Source organism: Ahaetulla prasina, chromosome 8 (genome assembly GCF_028640845.1).
Source record: "Ahaetulla prasina isolate Xishuangbanna chromosome 8, ASM2864084v1, whole genome shotgun sequence".
Lineage (NCBI taxonomy): Eukaryota > Metazoa > Chordata > Lepidosauria > Squamata > Colubridae > Ahaetulla > Ahaetulla prasina.
In genome coordinates this window covers 62,320,085-62,333,660 of record NC_080546.1, presented here as the reverse complement: position 1 = coordinate 62,333,660, position 13,576 = coordinate 62,320,085, and the positions used below count along the sequence as shown (strand labels likewise).

General features: G+C 38.7%; 1 protein-coding gene across 4 annotated transcripts in view; it reads left to right on the top strand.

Moving 5' to 3' along the window:
- Positions 1-13,576, top strand: part of LAP3 (leucine aminopeptidase 3) — an 85,612-nt gene that overhangs the window by 60,159 nt on the left and 11,877 nt on the right. For 3 of the 4 annotated variants that reach the window (XM_058193768.1, XM_058193769.1, XM_058193766.1), the window contains 3 exons: positions 10,774-10,862; positions 11,628-11,730; positions 12,520-12,599. In XM_058193768.1, coding sequence (XP_058049751.1) covers positions 10,774-10,862; positions 11,628-11,730; positions 12,520-12,599 — 272 coding nt within the window. Of the gene's footprint in view, positions 1-10,773; positions 10,863-11,627; positions 11,731-12,519; positions 12,600-12,716; positions 13,077-13,576 lie in introns of those variants that run through there. The other variant, XM_058193767.1, reaches the window with a different exon arrangement.

Below are 13,576 nucleotides of genomic sequence, written 5' to 3'. Positions count from 1 at the left end.
AAAGGGTTAAAATTAACAGTATTGTACTAAAATGTAATTCTAATGTTTATGTTTAATTTATAGTCTCTGGTTTACAAAAAATACCATATAATACAATCTATTATAATTAAATGCAAACATAAAATGAAATTACCCAATGATATCACAGTGTTATTGTAAAGTATCATAAAATCTATGCTAAAGAAGAACATAACTGCTCCATTTGTTGATTTGTTGAAAACACTGCCTTTTGCAGATCAGAAAAATTACACATTTCCAAAATCAAAATATTTAGAATAATTGACTTTTCCCATTTTTCCCTACCCAGGGTTTTGCCATATATGTCAGACTTGCCCAAATCCAATCCCTTAGGAAAGAAAAAGCTTCAACTCCATTTGATTAAAGCAAAGGGTTCTTTTACTAAGAGCGTTGCTTACAGTAATGTCAAGCAAACTCTGAAAGTTTCTTGCTTACTGGATGCAAAAATAAGGTGTAGGTTTGCCCCCAGCCCATCCCTCCTCCCTCCCCCTATGACCAGTCCATTTCCAGCCAACCGAACCTCCCCAAGATGTTTGGAGGACTCTGATGTTTGGGGGTAATCCACATATTTCTCAGGGTGCCAGGCTATGGGATGCTGATACAAACAGGATCTGTCTACTCTGGTCCTTCTCACCTGTCATTCCCCCCCCCCCGACCCACCCACCCCGTTCCCAATTTCCTATCATGTACATACAAAACTTTATTGCCCTTTTATCTTTCCCCCTTTTATCCTCTCCCCTTCTTCTCCCTTTCATCCTTCCCTCTCCCCTTCTTCTGTTTATGGCAGGATGCCTGTGAGGTCCCCTAAGCCAAGCCAGGCAGATCTGACATTCAGCCCCCTTGACAGAGAAGTTAGTCCTGCAAATGAAAAAAAAAGAGGGGAAAGAGAGATACACAAAATTTCTCAATTAGCAATCAGTTAAATGTGGCTTATCTGGCTATTAGTCACGGAATTTTTAAAGCAGTTTGGGAGCTTTAATATGTTGGGAGTTGACCCATTCAGTTTCTGAGGGAGGAAAATCTTTTCAGACTACCAAATACTGAGTTTTTCCCTGATGTATGGGAGAATCCAAAATGTTTTTGACCTCAAAGTGCTCCTCTTCCTCGATCATAATGAGGTCAGGAGGTGGTTGTGATTCAGGACGCAAGGAAGATGTGATTTCTGGTTTCAGTAAGCTACAGTGAAATACCGGGTGTATATGTCTGGTCATTTTTGACAGCTCAAGTTCTACATTAGTGGATTAATAATCCTCTTGATGGGGAAAGGTCCAATGTATTTCATTTTCAATATTTTTGATGGTTATCTAGATTGTAGGAATTTGGTAAAGAGATAGACCATGTCTCCCACCTTAAAGTCCTTTGGCTTGATGCACTTTTTATCAGCCTGTTTTTGTATGCTTCCATAGCGTCATCCAAAGCGGCGAACACCACTGGCCAGGTGTTCTGTAACTGGGCAACCCTATCTTTCAGTGATGCAGTCAGTGGGATGGCCTGAGGTAATTCAGGGATAGATACTGTCTTGTCCTGTGACCACTTTAAATGGAGGGAACCCAGTGCCTTGAGTTATTGTAGGTGACCTCTGCAAAAGGTAGGAGGTCCATCCAATTGTCCTATTGGTAATTAATATAGCATTTGAGTTACTGTTCCAGGATGCAATTGTTCCATTCATACCCTCCATTAGTAGCCAGATGATGTGAGGAGCTGAGCCCCTGAATGGTCCCCAAAAGTTTTAACAACTCCTGCCAAAGCCGCAAAGTGAATTGCATTCCGTGATCTGAGATTATTCTTTCTGGAGCACCATGCAGCTGATAAATGTTTAGCCAAAGCATTTGCTGAGGGGATTTTTTGACAGGGTATAAAGTCCACTTGCTTGGAGAACAGATCAGTTACCACCCAGATCATGGAATTCCCTGAGCTTTCAGGCAGTTCTACAATAAAGTCCATTGATATCTCTTTCCATGGGCTTTGGGCTCTGCTAATGGCTGGAGAAACCCGGGTATTTTCCCTTGTTGCCTGTTGGCAGAGGCACAATTGGGCCAGCTACCCACATAGCTCTCTATGTCGTTTTTGAGTCATAGCCACCAAAATTGCCACTTGATTAGGTGCAGGGTTTTTATGAAGCCAAAGTGCCCCACCACTTTTGAATCATGGCTTTTTTGTAGAACCATTAATTGTTGGCTTTATAGAATATATAGTTTAGCTCCCACCCAAGCTAGATCATCATGTGTTGTACATTCTCCCTTGTGCATTTTGGAACTACTCATTCTCCTCCAAAGCTGCCTTTAGACTGCCCTTTAAAACATCAACTAGTTGGGTTTTCATTTTGGCTTGTGCCCGGGTAGTGTCTGGGGCTGCCATTTGCTTGGAGGGGATAACTGGTTTAATCACATCTGGTTTTGAACTATTATATTGCGGCAGCCTGGATAAAGCATCTGCTAGAAAGTTTATCCCCCCTGGGAGGTACCTTAATGTGAAGTTGAATTGGTTAAAGTACTGGGCCCAGTGAGCCTATTTGGGTGGTAGTCTTTGGGCTTTCTTTAAAGGCTTCAAAATTTTTATGGTAAGTCCATACTTCAAATGAGAATTTCCCTCCTTCTAGAAAATGCCTCCAAGTTAAGAGAACCCAGTGCACCACATAGGCTTCCTTCTCCCAGACTGACCACCTCTGCTCCATCTCATTTAGCTTTTTAAAAATGTAGGCATAGGGCTGCAGGACCCCTTGCTCATTTTCCTGTAAAAGCACTGCGCCCACTGCAACATCACTGGTATCAGCCTGAATGACAAAGGGGATGTTGGGGTCTGGGTGTTTTAGCACCAATTCTGCTGTGAACAAGTGGTTAAAATTTTCAAATGTAGCCTGGCATTCCATAGTTCATTTGAGCAGCTGGATGGATTTGGGTTTCCCTTCCCTTTTTGACTTTATCAGGTTGGTGATGGGGAGGATTATGTAGGCAAACGAGGAGATGAACTGGCGGTAAAAATTCACAAATCCCAGAAAGCTTTGTAGTTGCTTCTGGGTATGGGGATGAGCCCACTCTAATATTGCCTGTACCTTTTTGGGATCTATCTCCTCGTGGGAGATGTGGTAGCCTAGATAGTTGATTTTACTTTGGTGTCACATTTGGACAGTTTGGCATGTAGTTCAGCTGCTCAAAGCATCTTGAGTACAGCTCTGACTAGTTTTACGTGTTCTGCCATGGTCTTGATATACATTAAAATGTCATTCAGGTAAACTAACACTCCCTTAAACAGGTGTTCATGCAGTGCTTCATTTATTAGCTGTATAACACAGCAGGGGCCTCTTGTAGTCCAAAAGGGAGAACCTGGAACTGGAAGCATCCTAAGGGGCAATTGAAAGCTGATTTCCATTCATCCTATGCTTTGATCCTGATTCGGTAGTATGCCTCCTGCAAATCCAATTTGATGAAGACCTTTCCCTTGGCCAAATGGGCCAGCATGTCCTTCATGAGGGGAGTGGGTAAATATTTTACACACACACAGCATTAAGCCCATGATAGTCAACACATAAATAAAGGGACCCGTTCTTCTTCTCCCTAAATAGTACTGGGGCAGCCACCCTTAGTCTGGTGGGTTGGATGAATCCATGCTTCTGGTTTTGTCTATAAAAGCCTGCAATTCCCCCAATTCCCTAGGGGTCATGTAATACAGTTTAGGTTTGGGTAGTTTGGCCCCCAGTAGGATTTCTATGGCACAGTCAGTTGGCTGGTGGGGTTGGCACATCTGACCCCTTCTCACTGAAGACATCCAGTAAGTCCCAATACTCCTTGGGGATCCGAGAGTCACCGGGGCATTGATCTTTGGTGACTACTCCAATCTCCCTTTTCAGTTTTGCCTACTGCAGCTTCAAGGTAGGTTTTTGATGCCCCCTTTCCCCTCCCTCTTCATAGCCAGCAAGCCAAATTTTTAGCAGCCCCCTCCTCCAGTTCACACAGAGGTTCCATTTCTGGAGCCAAGACAGTCCTAACACAAGGTTCCTTTCCATTCCAGGGGCTATGATGAAGCTCAGGGTCTCTGTGTGTGTGCCTATCCTCATCTCTGTTGGTTCGGTAACAAATGTCGCTGTCCCTCTGCTACTGAACCATCCAGCTAGCAAAAAACTATGGGCCCATTAAGCTGTTTGAGTCTCACACCCAGTTTCTTGACCAGGGCAGGGTTGATCAGGCATCTGGTACACCCCAAGACATACTAGGGGCTACTAGGCTCCCTTTTCACTCCAAGGATTGAACCACCAGTTCTATCGAGGTGGTCACTGGGTTTACCAGGCTGCTCACGTGGCATGTGTTCTTTCTTTTCAGCAGGGGATCTTCGCCATCCATGGCTTGGCCGGTATCTGGATCAATCCAGGTGGATTTCCACTTCCTCTGTTAGGACATACCAGCCATGGAGGTTGGGTGGGGCACTTCTGGAAATGCAGGTGTTTTAGAATGCATCACATCTGATTAAGATGTCTTCTGGCCAGTCAGTTGGCAGGCCAAGTAGCGAAACTCTGGATGCACCCAGCCATCCCCCTGTGTCCTTGGCTGATGGTTCTTATGCAATCTCTGGCTTTGCAATCAGCTAAAGGACCTTCAAAGCACTTCCGAAGTGCAGCCATGAAGCGATCAAAGCTTCTCAGCTGCAGGGCATCATTGTTGTGGAGTTTGACCATCCATTCAGCTGTGGCCCTTTCTAACGCCATGATCACACATCGTACCTTAGTCCCTTCAGTACTATTTCTAGACCATATTCTTGCTTCTATGTCCAAATTTGTGCTAGGAAGAACCTCAAATGCTTGGGGTCTCCATTGAACCTTGCTTCTAGGGCTGGTGTCTTGCATCCTCTTCACCTTGCTGGTGCTGCTCCTGCAGCCAGTGCAGGCTGGGCTGTGGGGCTAGGCACTGGGGTGGTTGCGGTTGCCAAGGGGCTCTCTGCTACTGCCCTTGCAGCAGCAGAGATACTTGTCCCCTCACTTGCTGTGGCTGGAGTTGGCTGGTCAGTGGGATATGCCACCCAGGCTAGGGCTTCTCAAGCTTTGAGATTACCAAAAGCCCCCCTCAGGAATGTTATGGCTTGTTCCAGCATTCAGTCCTCTTGCTTTGACTCATCTGTGCTCAATTCTTCCTCCAGCTCCACTCAGGTCTCTCATGGATGGCTGCCTCAGCCCCCACAGGTGAATATCACTCCCATGGGTTTCTCTTCCCATTCTTCCTTTTTCCCAACCCTGAGGGGCCATCTGGGTCTTCATATATCCTTCTGTCCCAGCCATCCCCCCCCCTCCAGAAGGGGATTTCGAGGATGCATCCCCCCCAGGCTTCAATCTCTTCCTGATCGCTTCCTTGAGCTGACATCATTCACATGGTCCCCATGATAGAGGGGGTTTCCTCTCTGGGTTGACCACAACTGCAGAGCTGGCTTAATGTCAAACCTGCCCCAGTCTGATCCCTTAGGAAAGAAAAGCCTTTGACTCCATTTAATTAAACCAAAGGGTTTTTTTTATTAAGTGTGTTGGTTGCAGTAAATTCAAGCCAGCTCTGAAATCACTGCATTCACTAGATGCAAAATAAGGTGTGGGTTTGCCCTCCTTCCCCTCTCCGAACAGTCTGTTTCCAGCCAACCGGAGCTTGCCATGATGTATTGAGAACTCTTGAGATGTCTGGGAGTAATCCCCATATTTCTCAGGGTACCTGGCCATGGGATACTGGTACAAACAGGATCCGGCTGCTTTGATCCTTGTTACCTGTCATCCGCTCCCTCTCATTTCCTTTTTTTTTAATTAAAAAAGTTTTACAACAACAATTAATTTTTTCCCCTCCCATCCCCCCCTCCCTCCAAAACCCCCCTCCCCCTGGACTTCCCGGAGCAAACACAAGGTATAGTTCAATAAACTAACAGTCATACATTAAATTTTTAAAATCTAACACAATTATAATCCTTCTCTTTCACATAACCTGACTTCTTCCATTAAAATAAAAAACAACATCCTTCATTCAAAGGCAATCTGAAATTTCTTAATCTGATATCTATTTTGAATATAATCAATCCAATTCTTCCATTCATTTAGATATTTTTCTTGAGTACTGTCTTGCAAAAAGGCTGAGATTTTGGCCATCTCAGCCAAATTGGAAACTTTCAATATCCATTCTTCTATTGTAGGTACTTCTTTTTTCTTCCAATATTGTCCAATTAACAGTCTTGCTGCTGTTATTAAGTTCAAAATCAATTTCATCTCAATCACTGTACAGTCTGTTATTATTCCCAAAAGGAAAAATTGCGGCAGGAACTTTATCTTCTTCTTCAAAACATTTTGCATAATCCACCAGATTCTTATCCAGAAAGACTTAATTTTCTTAGAAGTCCACCATACATGAAAATATGTAGCGTCATCAGAGTTACATCTCCAACATTTTGCTTGCATAACTGGATACGTACATGATAATTTCTTAGGATCTAAGTGCCATCTATAAAACATCTTATAAAAATTTCTCCTTAAATTCTGCACTTGCGTAAATTTAACATTTCTAACCCAACTTTTTTCTCATGTTTCCAACATTATTGGTTCCTGAATATTCTGTGCCCATTTTATCATACAATCCTTTATTAAATCTCTTTCAGAATCTATTTCTATCAACACATTATACAATCTCTTTATATGCTCTTGGATTTGAGTTCTAATTTATTTAACCAAATTTTCTTCATTTTGAATAATACCAATTTTCTGATCTTCTTTCCATCTAGCCTTTAACTGTCCATATTGAAACCAAGTATAATTCCTCCCTTCTTCTTTTAATATATCCAAAGATTTATATCCCTCTCATTATATAAAAGATCTTTATAAGTAATCATTTCTTGTTCCTGTTCTATATTTATATTCTCTAGTGCGTGCCGAGGACTTGTCCATATAGGAATTTTATAATTTAATTTATAATAATATTTTTTCCAGACACGCAGAAGAGAAATTCTCAACACATGATTCTTAAAAGCTTTATCTACTTTCTTATCATACAATAAATATGCGCGCCAACCATATAATAAATCATAACCTTCTATATTCAAAATCCTTTCCTCCGTCAAATTAAACCAATCACTTATTACAGAAAGAACAACTGCTTCATAATACAATTTTAAATTAGGCATTTTTAATCCTCCTCTCCCGAGTATTTTGCATTATTTTCATTTTGACTCTCGCTTTTTCCTTCCCATATAAATTTATTAATTCCAATCTGCCATTCATCCAAATTTTTATCTTTCTTAATTATTGGTATCATCTGAAACAAGAACAAGAATTTAGGCAAAACATTCATTTTATAGCTGCTATTCTCCTAACAAAGATAATTGTAATTTTTCCAAGTATTCATTTCCTTCTGAATTTTTTTCCATAACACATCATAATTATTCTTATACAATTTTCCATTTGATGAAGTAAGAAAGACTCCTAAATATTTAACCTTTTTACAATTTCAAATCCTGTTATTTCCTCTAGTTTTCTTTCTGGTTCTTAATCATATTTTTGGTTAACACTTTTGTTTTATTTTGATTCACTTTAAACCCTGAAACCCTTCCATATTGATTAATTACTTCCAACAAATATACACTTGAATTTATAGGCTGAGTCAACATAACAACCAAATCATCTGCAAATGCTCTAACTTTATATTCATATCTTCTAATTCTAATACCTCTATCTCCCTTAACTCTCTTATCTTATCCAATAAAGGTTCCAAAGACAAAATAAACAATAAAGGTTCCTCTCATTATATAAAAGATCTTTATAAGTAATCATTTCTTGTTCCTGTTCTATATTTATATTCTCTAGTGCGTGCCGAGGACTTGTCCATATAGGAATTTTATAATTTAATTTATAATAATATTTTTTCCAGACACGCAGAAGAGAAATTCTCAACACATGATTCTTAAAAGCTTTATCTACTTTCTTATCATACAATAAATATGCGCGCCAACCATATAATAAATCATAACCTTCTATATTCAAAATCCTTTCCTCCGTCAAATTAAACCAATCACTTATTACAGAAAGAACAACTGCTTCATAATACAATTTTAAATTAGGCATTTTTAATCCTCCTCTCTCCCGAGTATTTTGCATTATTTTCATTTTAACTCTCACTTTTTTCCCTTCCCATATAAATTTATTAATTCCAATCTGCCATTCTTCCAAATTTTTATCTTTCTTAATTATTGGTATCATCTGAAACAAGAACAAGAATTTAGGCAAAACTTTCATTTTTATAGCTGCTATTCTCCCCAACAAAGATAATTGTAATTTTTTCCAAGTATTCATAGCCTTCTGAATTTTTTGCCATAACACATCATAATTATTCTTATACAATTTCACATTTGATGAGGTAAGAAAAACTCCTAAATATTTAACCTTTTTTACAATTTCAAATCCTGTTATTTCCTCTAATTTTCTTTCTGGTTCTTAATCATATTTTTGGTTAACACTTTTGTTTTATTTTGATTCACTTTAAACCCTGAGACCTTTCCATATTGATTAATTACTTCCAACAAATATACACTTGAATTTATAGGTTGATAGATTTATATATAATCACCAAACCATCTGCAAATGCTCTCACTTTATATTCATATCTTCTAATTCTAATACCCTCTATCTCCCTTGACTCTCTTATCTTATCCAATAATGGTTCCAAAGACAAAATAAACAATAAAGGTTCCTCTCTCATTTGTCCCTCTTGAAGGCTTTTATCCACTGCTTCTACATCCACTTTCAACACATTAAAAAGAAAATCCTTTGCTTTAAGCTCTGTATCAATTCGATATCTCCTGCCCTGAAAAAACACTGTTAAACAAATTGACACCTCCCATCTGTATTGAATCTGATGTTTTTTAAGCTCTTGTGTAAAAAATCTAAAATCCCTCCTATCCTTTAACATTTTAGCAGGAATCTCTTTAAGGACCAACACCTCCTGATCTCCTATTTGTAATTTCTTTTGATATGTAGCCTGCAAAATCTGATTTCTCATTGTGGTGGTCAAAAAGTAAATTACAATATCTCTTGGAAGCTTTTTCTGCCTTGCTACCCATGAATTAACTCTATATGCCTTATCAATTTGAAAAGCAACATCTTGAGGGTCCAGTCCTAACATTTCAGCTAAGGCTTCTGAAATAACATTTTTAAGATCTTCTTCCTTCTGTTCTTGAAGGCCCCTAATTCTCAAAGCCTTCTCCATCACCCTATATTGTAACACCACCACATGATCTTCATTTTTATCCACTTTATTTTGCAATTCTCCCACTTTATTTTCCAAATACTGATTCGTTTGACTAATTTCTTCCACTTTATCTTCTATTACTTCCAAATTTTTTGCCAAACTTTGAAATGCCATCAATAAATCTTCTCTAATTTGTTTATTATTCTCTTTAATTTCCTCTCTAAGCTGGTCCTTCACCTCATAAATATTTTTCATAAGTTCCTTAAATCTTTCTTCAGAAACTCTATTCTGTTCCTTTAACATATCTTCCAGATTTGATTCAGACCCCCTCCTCGTTATAGGGGCTTTAGGTGGCTTAGAAGCCATTCTGATTTAAATGAAGTCTCAAATTAAGGTTGTAAAATAAAAACTTTCACCTTGCTTCCTATGGAGAGCTTCAATTCAGCTGGAACACACAAAGACGCAGTTTCACTTTCTCTCACAAGCAGCCTCCAATCCACTTCCTCTCAGACGCCATTTTTTTTCCTTCACTAATTCAAAGTGAGAAAAAGTTTTTCCTCCTTTTAAAAAAAAAATAGAAATCAGCTCTCTTCTTGTTTCCCCAGTGATCGATCACTTGTATTTGTCCTGTCTGCATCCAGTATTCAAAACGGAATCAATTGAGCAGAGGTGGGCGTCTTCCTCTCATCCTGCCTAATTAGCAGGGTCGCGCCAAGTCCGGAGCAAGACTGGATTACGCAGGCTCCTCTCCAAGGTTCTGCTAAACAAAGCAGAGCCCCTGGGGCAATCTTCTGCTCTCCAGCTACTCTTCGCTATTCCCTTTCATCCAGGGAAAGCTTTGAAGCCGGCTGACAGCTGTTCTTTGCTGTTTCACCGGCTTTTACGGGATCTCGGTTCGGGGTGCATTTCCAGGCATCCTGCAGGGAAGACGGAAGCCACTGGAAGCCCCCTCTCATTTCCTATCATGTACATACAAACCTTTATTGTCCTTTCATCTTTCTCCCTTTCATCCTCCTTGTTTGTTTGTTTTTTTTGTTTGTTTTTTTGATGGCAGGATGCCTGTGAGGCTCCCCAAGCCAAGCCAGGCATATCTGACAACCTAACTCATAATCACTTTAATAGCTTAATGTTTATGTACATTGAAATACTATTCTAGAAGTCTATCAGACATTCACAAAACCATATCATACGGATCAGTGGACCCTCAAACTTTTTACAATCTCTGACCCAATCTTTAGTTGGTTTAATTCCTCTAGGAAAAAAATTGGGTGAGAGTGTACCCTTTTCCTTCAAAACATTGACAAACACCATACAGGACACAGGATGGAGAGATATTTTCAAGGATATCTATTTTGTAAGGAATAAATATTCTCAGCTGGCATTTGTACAAATTTGCTTAGTGGTGAGCAAAGGAATTGCATCTTGGCATCAGATAACTAAATACCAATGAAACAATACCACTGCTGAGGAATTTTTTATTCAAGTTTTAAAAACAGCATGATTTAAAGAATACTCAATGTTACTGTATGCATAAATTCAGTTGGAATTCTTTATATCTAAGGTCTGGCCCCCCTTTGTGAAAACTTGCCCAGTGGGAGGGCAAATAAACCCGGAGATGTTGTGACAGCCATGAATGGAAAAACGATTCAGGTATGTTTTAAGATGCTTACTCAGCACAGGTTTTAATAAAATAACATGAGGTTGGGTTGGACCTGAAGTTTTATCTAGTAACATAATTTCTAGCTGAACAAATTAACGTTGAATCAACAGTTGCTTACAAAAGCCCCATGGAAAGGCCTAGAGGCCAACCTTGCTAACATTTCTAACCCTCATTGAAGGTCATCAGAATTGAGGGAATGTTAGCAATCTCATATTTAACAGAACAATAACATGCCCTTAATGTGGTCTTATGGTGGCTGGAAATTCTGGGAGTTGTATCCACATATCTTAAAGCTGCCTAGATTGAAAAAATTAGTTTAGACTATTTGTATTAATCATTAGTTTTTCAGGATTGCAATACCATTGCAATAATAAAAGAATTGCAGTCTTTCATATTTGCCAGTCTGGATAGGGGATTGCTCCTGATTACCCTACAAAGTGTGGGGCAGGAGGTAGCTGCTACAGAGAGGAAATGGTGGAAAGGCACCTCCAAGGATGTCTTAGTGGCAAATAAAAATATTTTCACAAATAGTATACTCTTTTGAGCTTTGTTTGGTTCTATTGTATCCATTATTTAATAGCAGTAATTTTATTTACTTCAGGTTTAGAGTTATGATGCATTAAATTTTATAGTTTTAAACTCATTATTGCTCCCCAAATTAGCTATTGATGATATAGGCAAGCTTTTTAACCCATGCTGTAATTACAAATAGAATGTAATTTTCTCTTGCTGATTTTCTGATTGCTTCATAAAAGATTGACAATACAGATGCAGAGGGAAGATTGGTGTTGGCTGATGCTCTTCACTATGCACACCGTTTTAATCCGAGGGCAATTTTAGATGCTGCAACATTAACAGGTAGCCCTTTTTTATTTGTTTGAAGCTTCTATATTCCATATTCCCAGAATATTATTCATATATTATGAAAAGTTCCCCTTCCTATGAAATTTTTTTTAATAATGTGATGTTTTGCAGACCCTCCAAATTGCATGGAGAGGATTTGTATTGTTTTAAAGCATAATGGATTTTTTTCTTTTTTATTACTTGGACCCCCCCCTCCCTCTCGGAAGAATAAGTTACATATTCAAATACAAAAGTATAAGTTTTGATATTTAAAATAACGTTGACCATAGCACTATCCTGATTACTAGGAGAGGATTATTTTAAATAAAGATTCAGCTTTTCATCAAGGTTGTGCACTTAAGCAGCTCACTGTGAGCAATTGAAGCAATTAAAAGCAAAATAAAACAAAAACAGGTGCCATATTGCAGATAATAAAAAGGTTGAAACATCAAAAATAAATGGAAACCATCTGAATAAAATTATCTATGCTTGGCAATAGACACTAAAAAAGAGTTGGATAGATCAAACAAACTTTTCGTAGGACACTTCCAACAAGTGGGGTAGAACTGCAAAACAATATCTCCTGTGCACCTGATAGTAATGCTGGTGTGCAGGAAAATAGTCCAGCTTCTTAGAACATAGAACAAATGTATTGAATTTTTTAAAATTTCTATATATTATAACCTTACAAATAAAAGAAAAAGATATTTTTAGAAATGTGAACATAAATTACTAGCTGATGAGCAATTTGCTAGTCGACATGGAAAAATGGCTGGATAATCTGTATTTTATAATAATTTATAGGTGCCATGGATGTAGCATTAGGATCAGCAGCTACTGGAGTTTTTACAAATTCACAGAAGCTGTGGCATTACCTGTATGAGGTAAGTGATGCTACTAACAATTGATTTCAAGATAGGTTTTGATTTAGAGCATGGGTGTCAAACTCGATCACGTCACATGAAGTATTGCGATGTATCATGGCTTTTTTGTCTTTGCAGAGCCAGGGTATGGCCTGTGCAGGACGCATCTGGCCTGCGGGCCGTCAGTTTGAAACCCCTGAATTAGAGGGTTTTAAAGAAAAGATTCAACCCTTTTTTACTGAGAGCCGAAGTCATGACTATGGCTACGAAAGCTACAGGAGGGGCCAAAATTGTGGAAATCTTTTGGGAAAAGTGTATTTTTTGAGGTTTGATGGCTAATAACACTACTTTTTTTGAGTTTCAAGATAATCATATTCCCACTGCTGGAATGCCATGGGAATAACCCAGACCTTAATCCAATTGAAAATCTATTTCAAGCTGACTAAAGAAATTTGTTAGCCAGAAGTGACCCAGCAATAAAACCCAGTTAATAGAAACAATCATTCAATCTTGGTTTCACATTATAACAGCTGCAAAACTAAAAAATTTGGCTGACTCCATGGGAAGACGTTGTAAGGCCATAATTCATGCTAAAAGTTACCCAGCTAAGTATTAACTGATATGATAATTTTTGTATATCTTGTTTTTTCTATGATGATAATTTTTGTTTATCTCATTTTTTCTGTGTTTCATTTTTGTTCTTTATACTGTAACTGTTATTCTAATAGCAAATCCTTCATAAAAGCTATTGCATTACATTCTTGATTAAATTATCTTTCCATTGACATATAATTTTATGGTACTACTTGTTATGTCCTCATAGTTATGACCATGTCTCAGCCGGGCTAGTTGCCAATCGTTCTGATTGGCTGAGACGCAGGCAACTAAATAAGCGGGGAAAACGTAGCTTCCCTATTGGTTTCTCTCTGTTTTGATAGCTTATATTTAAGCAGCTGTCTGATGGTTTTCATGTTGTCAGTGTGTGGAGCCGGCGCGGA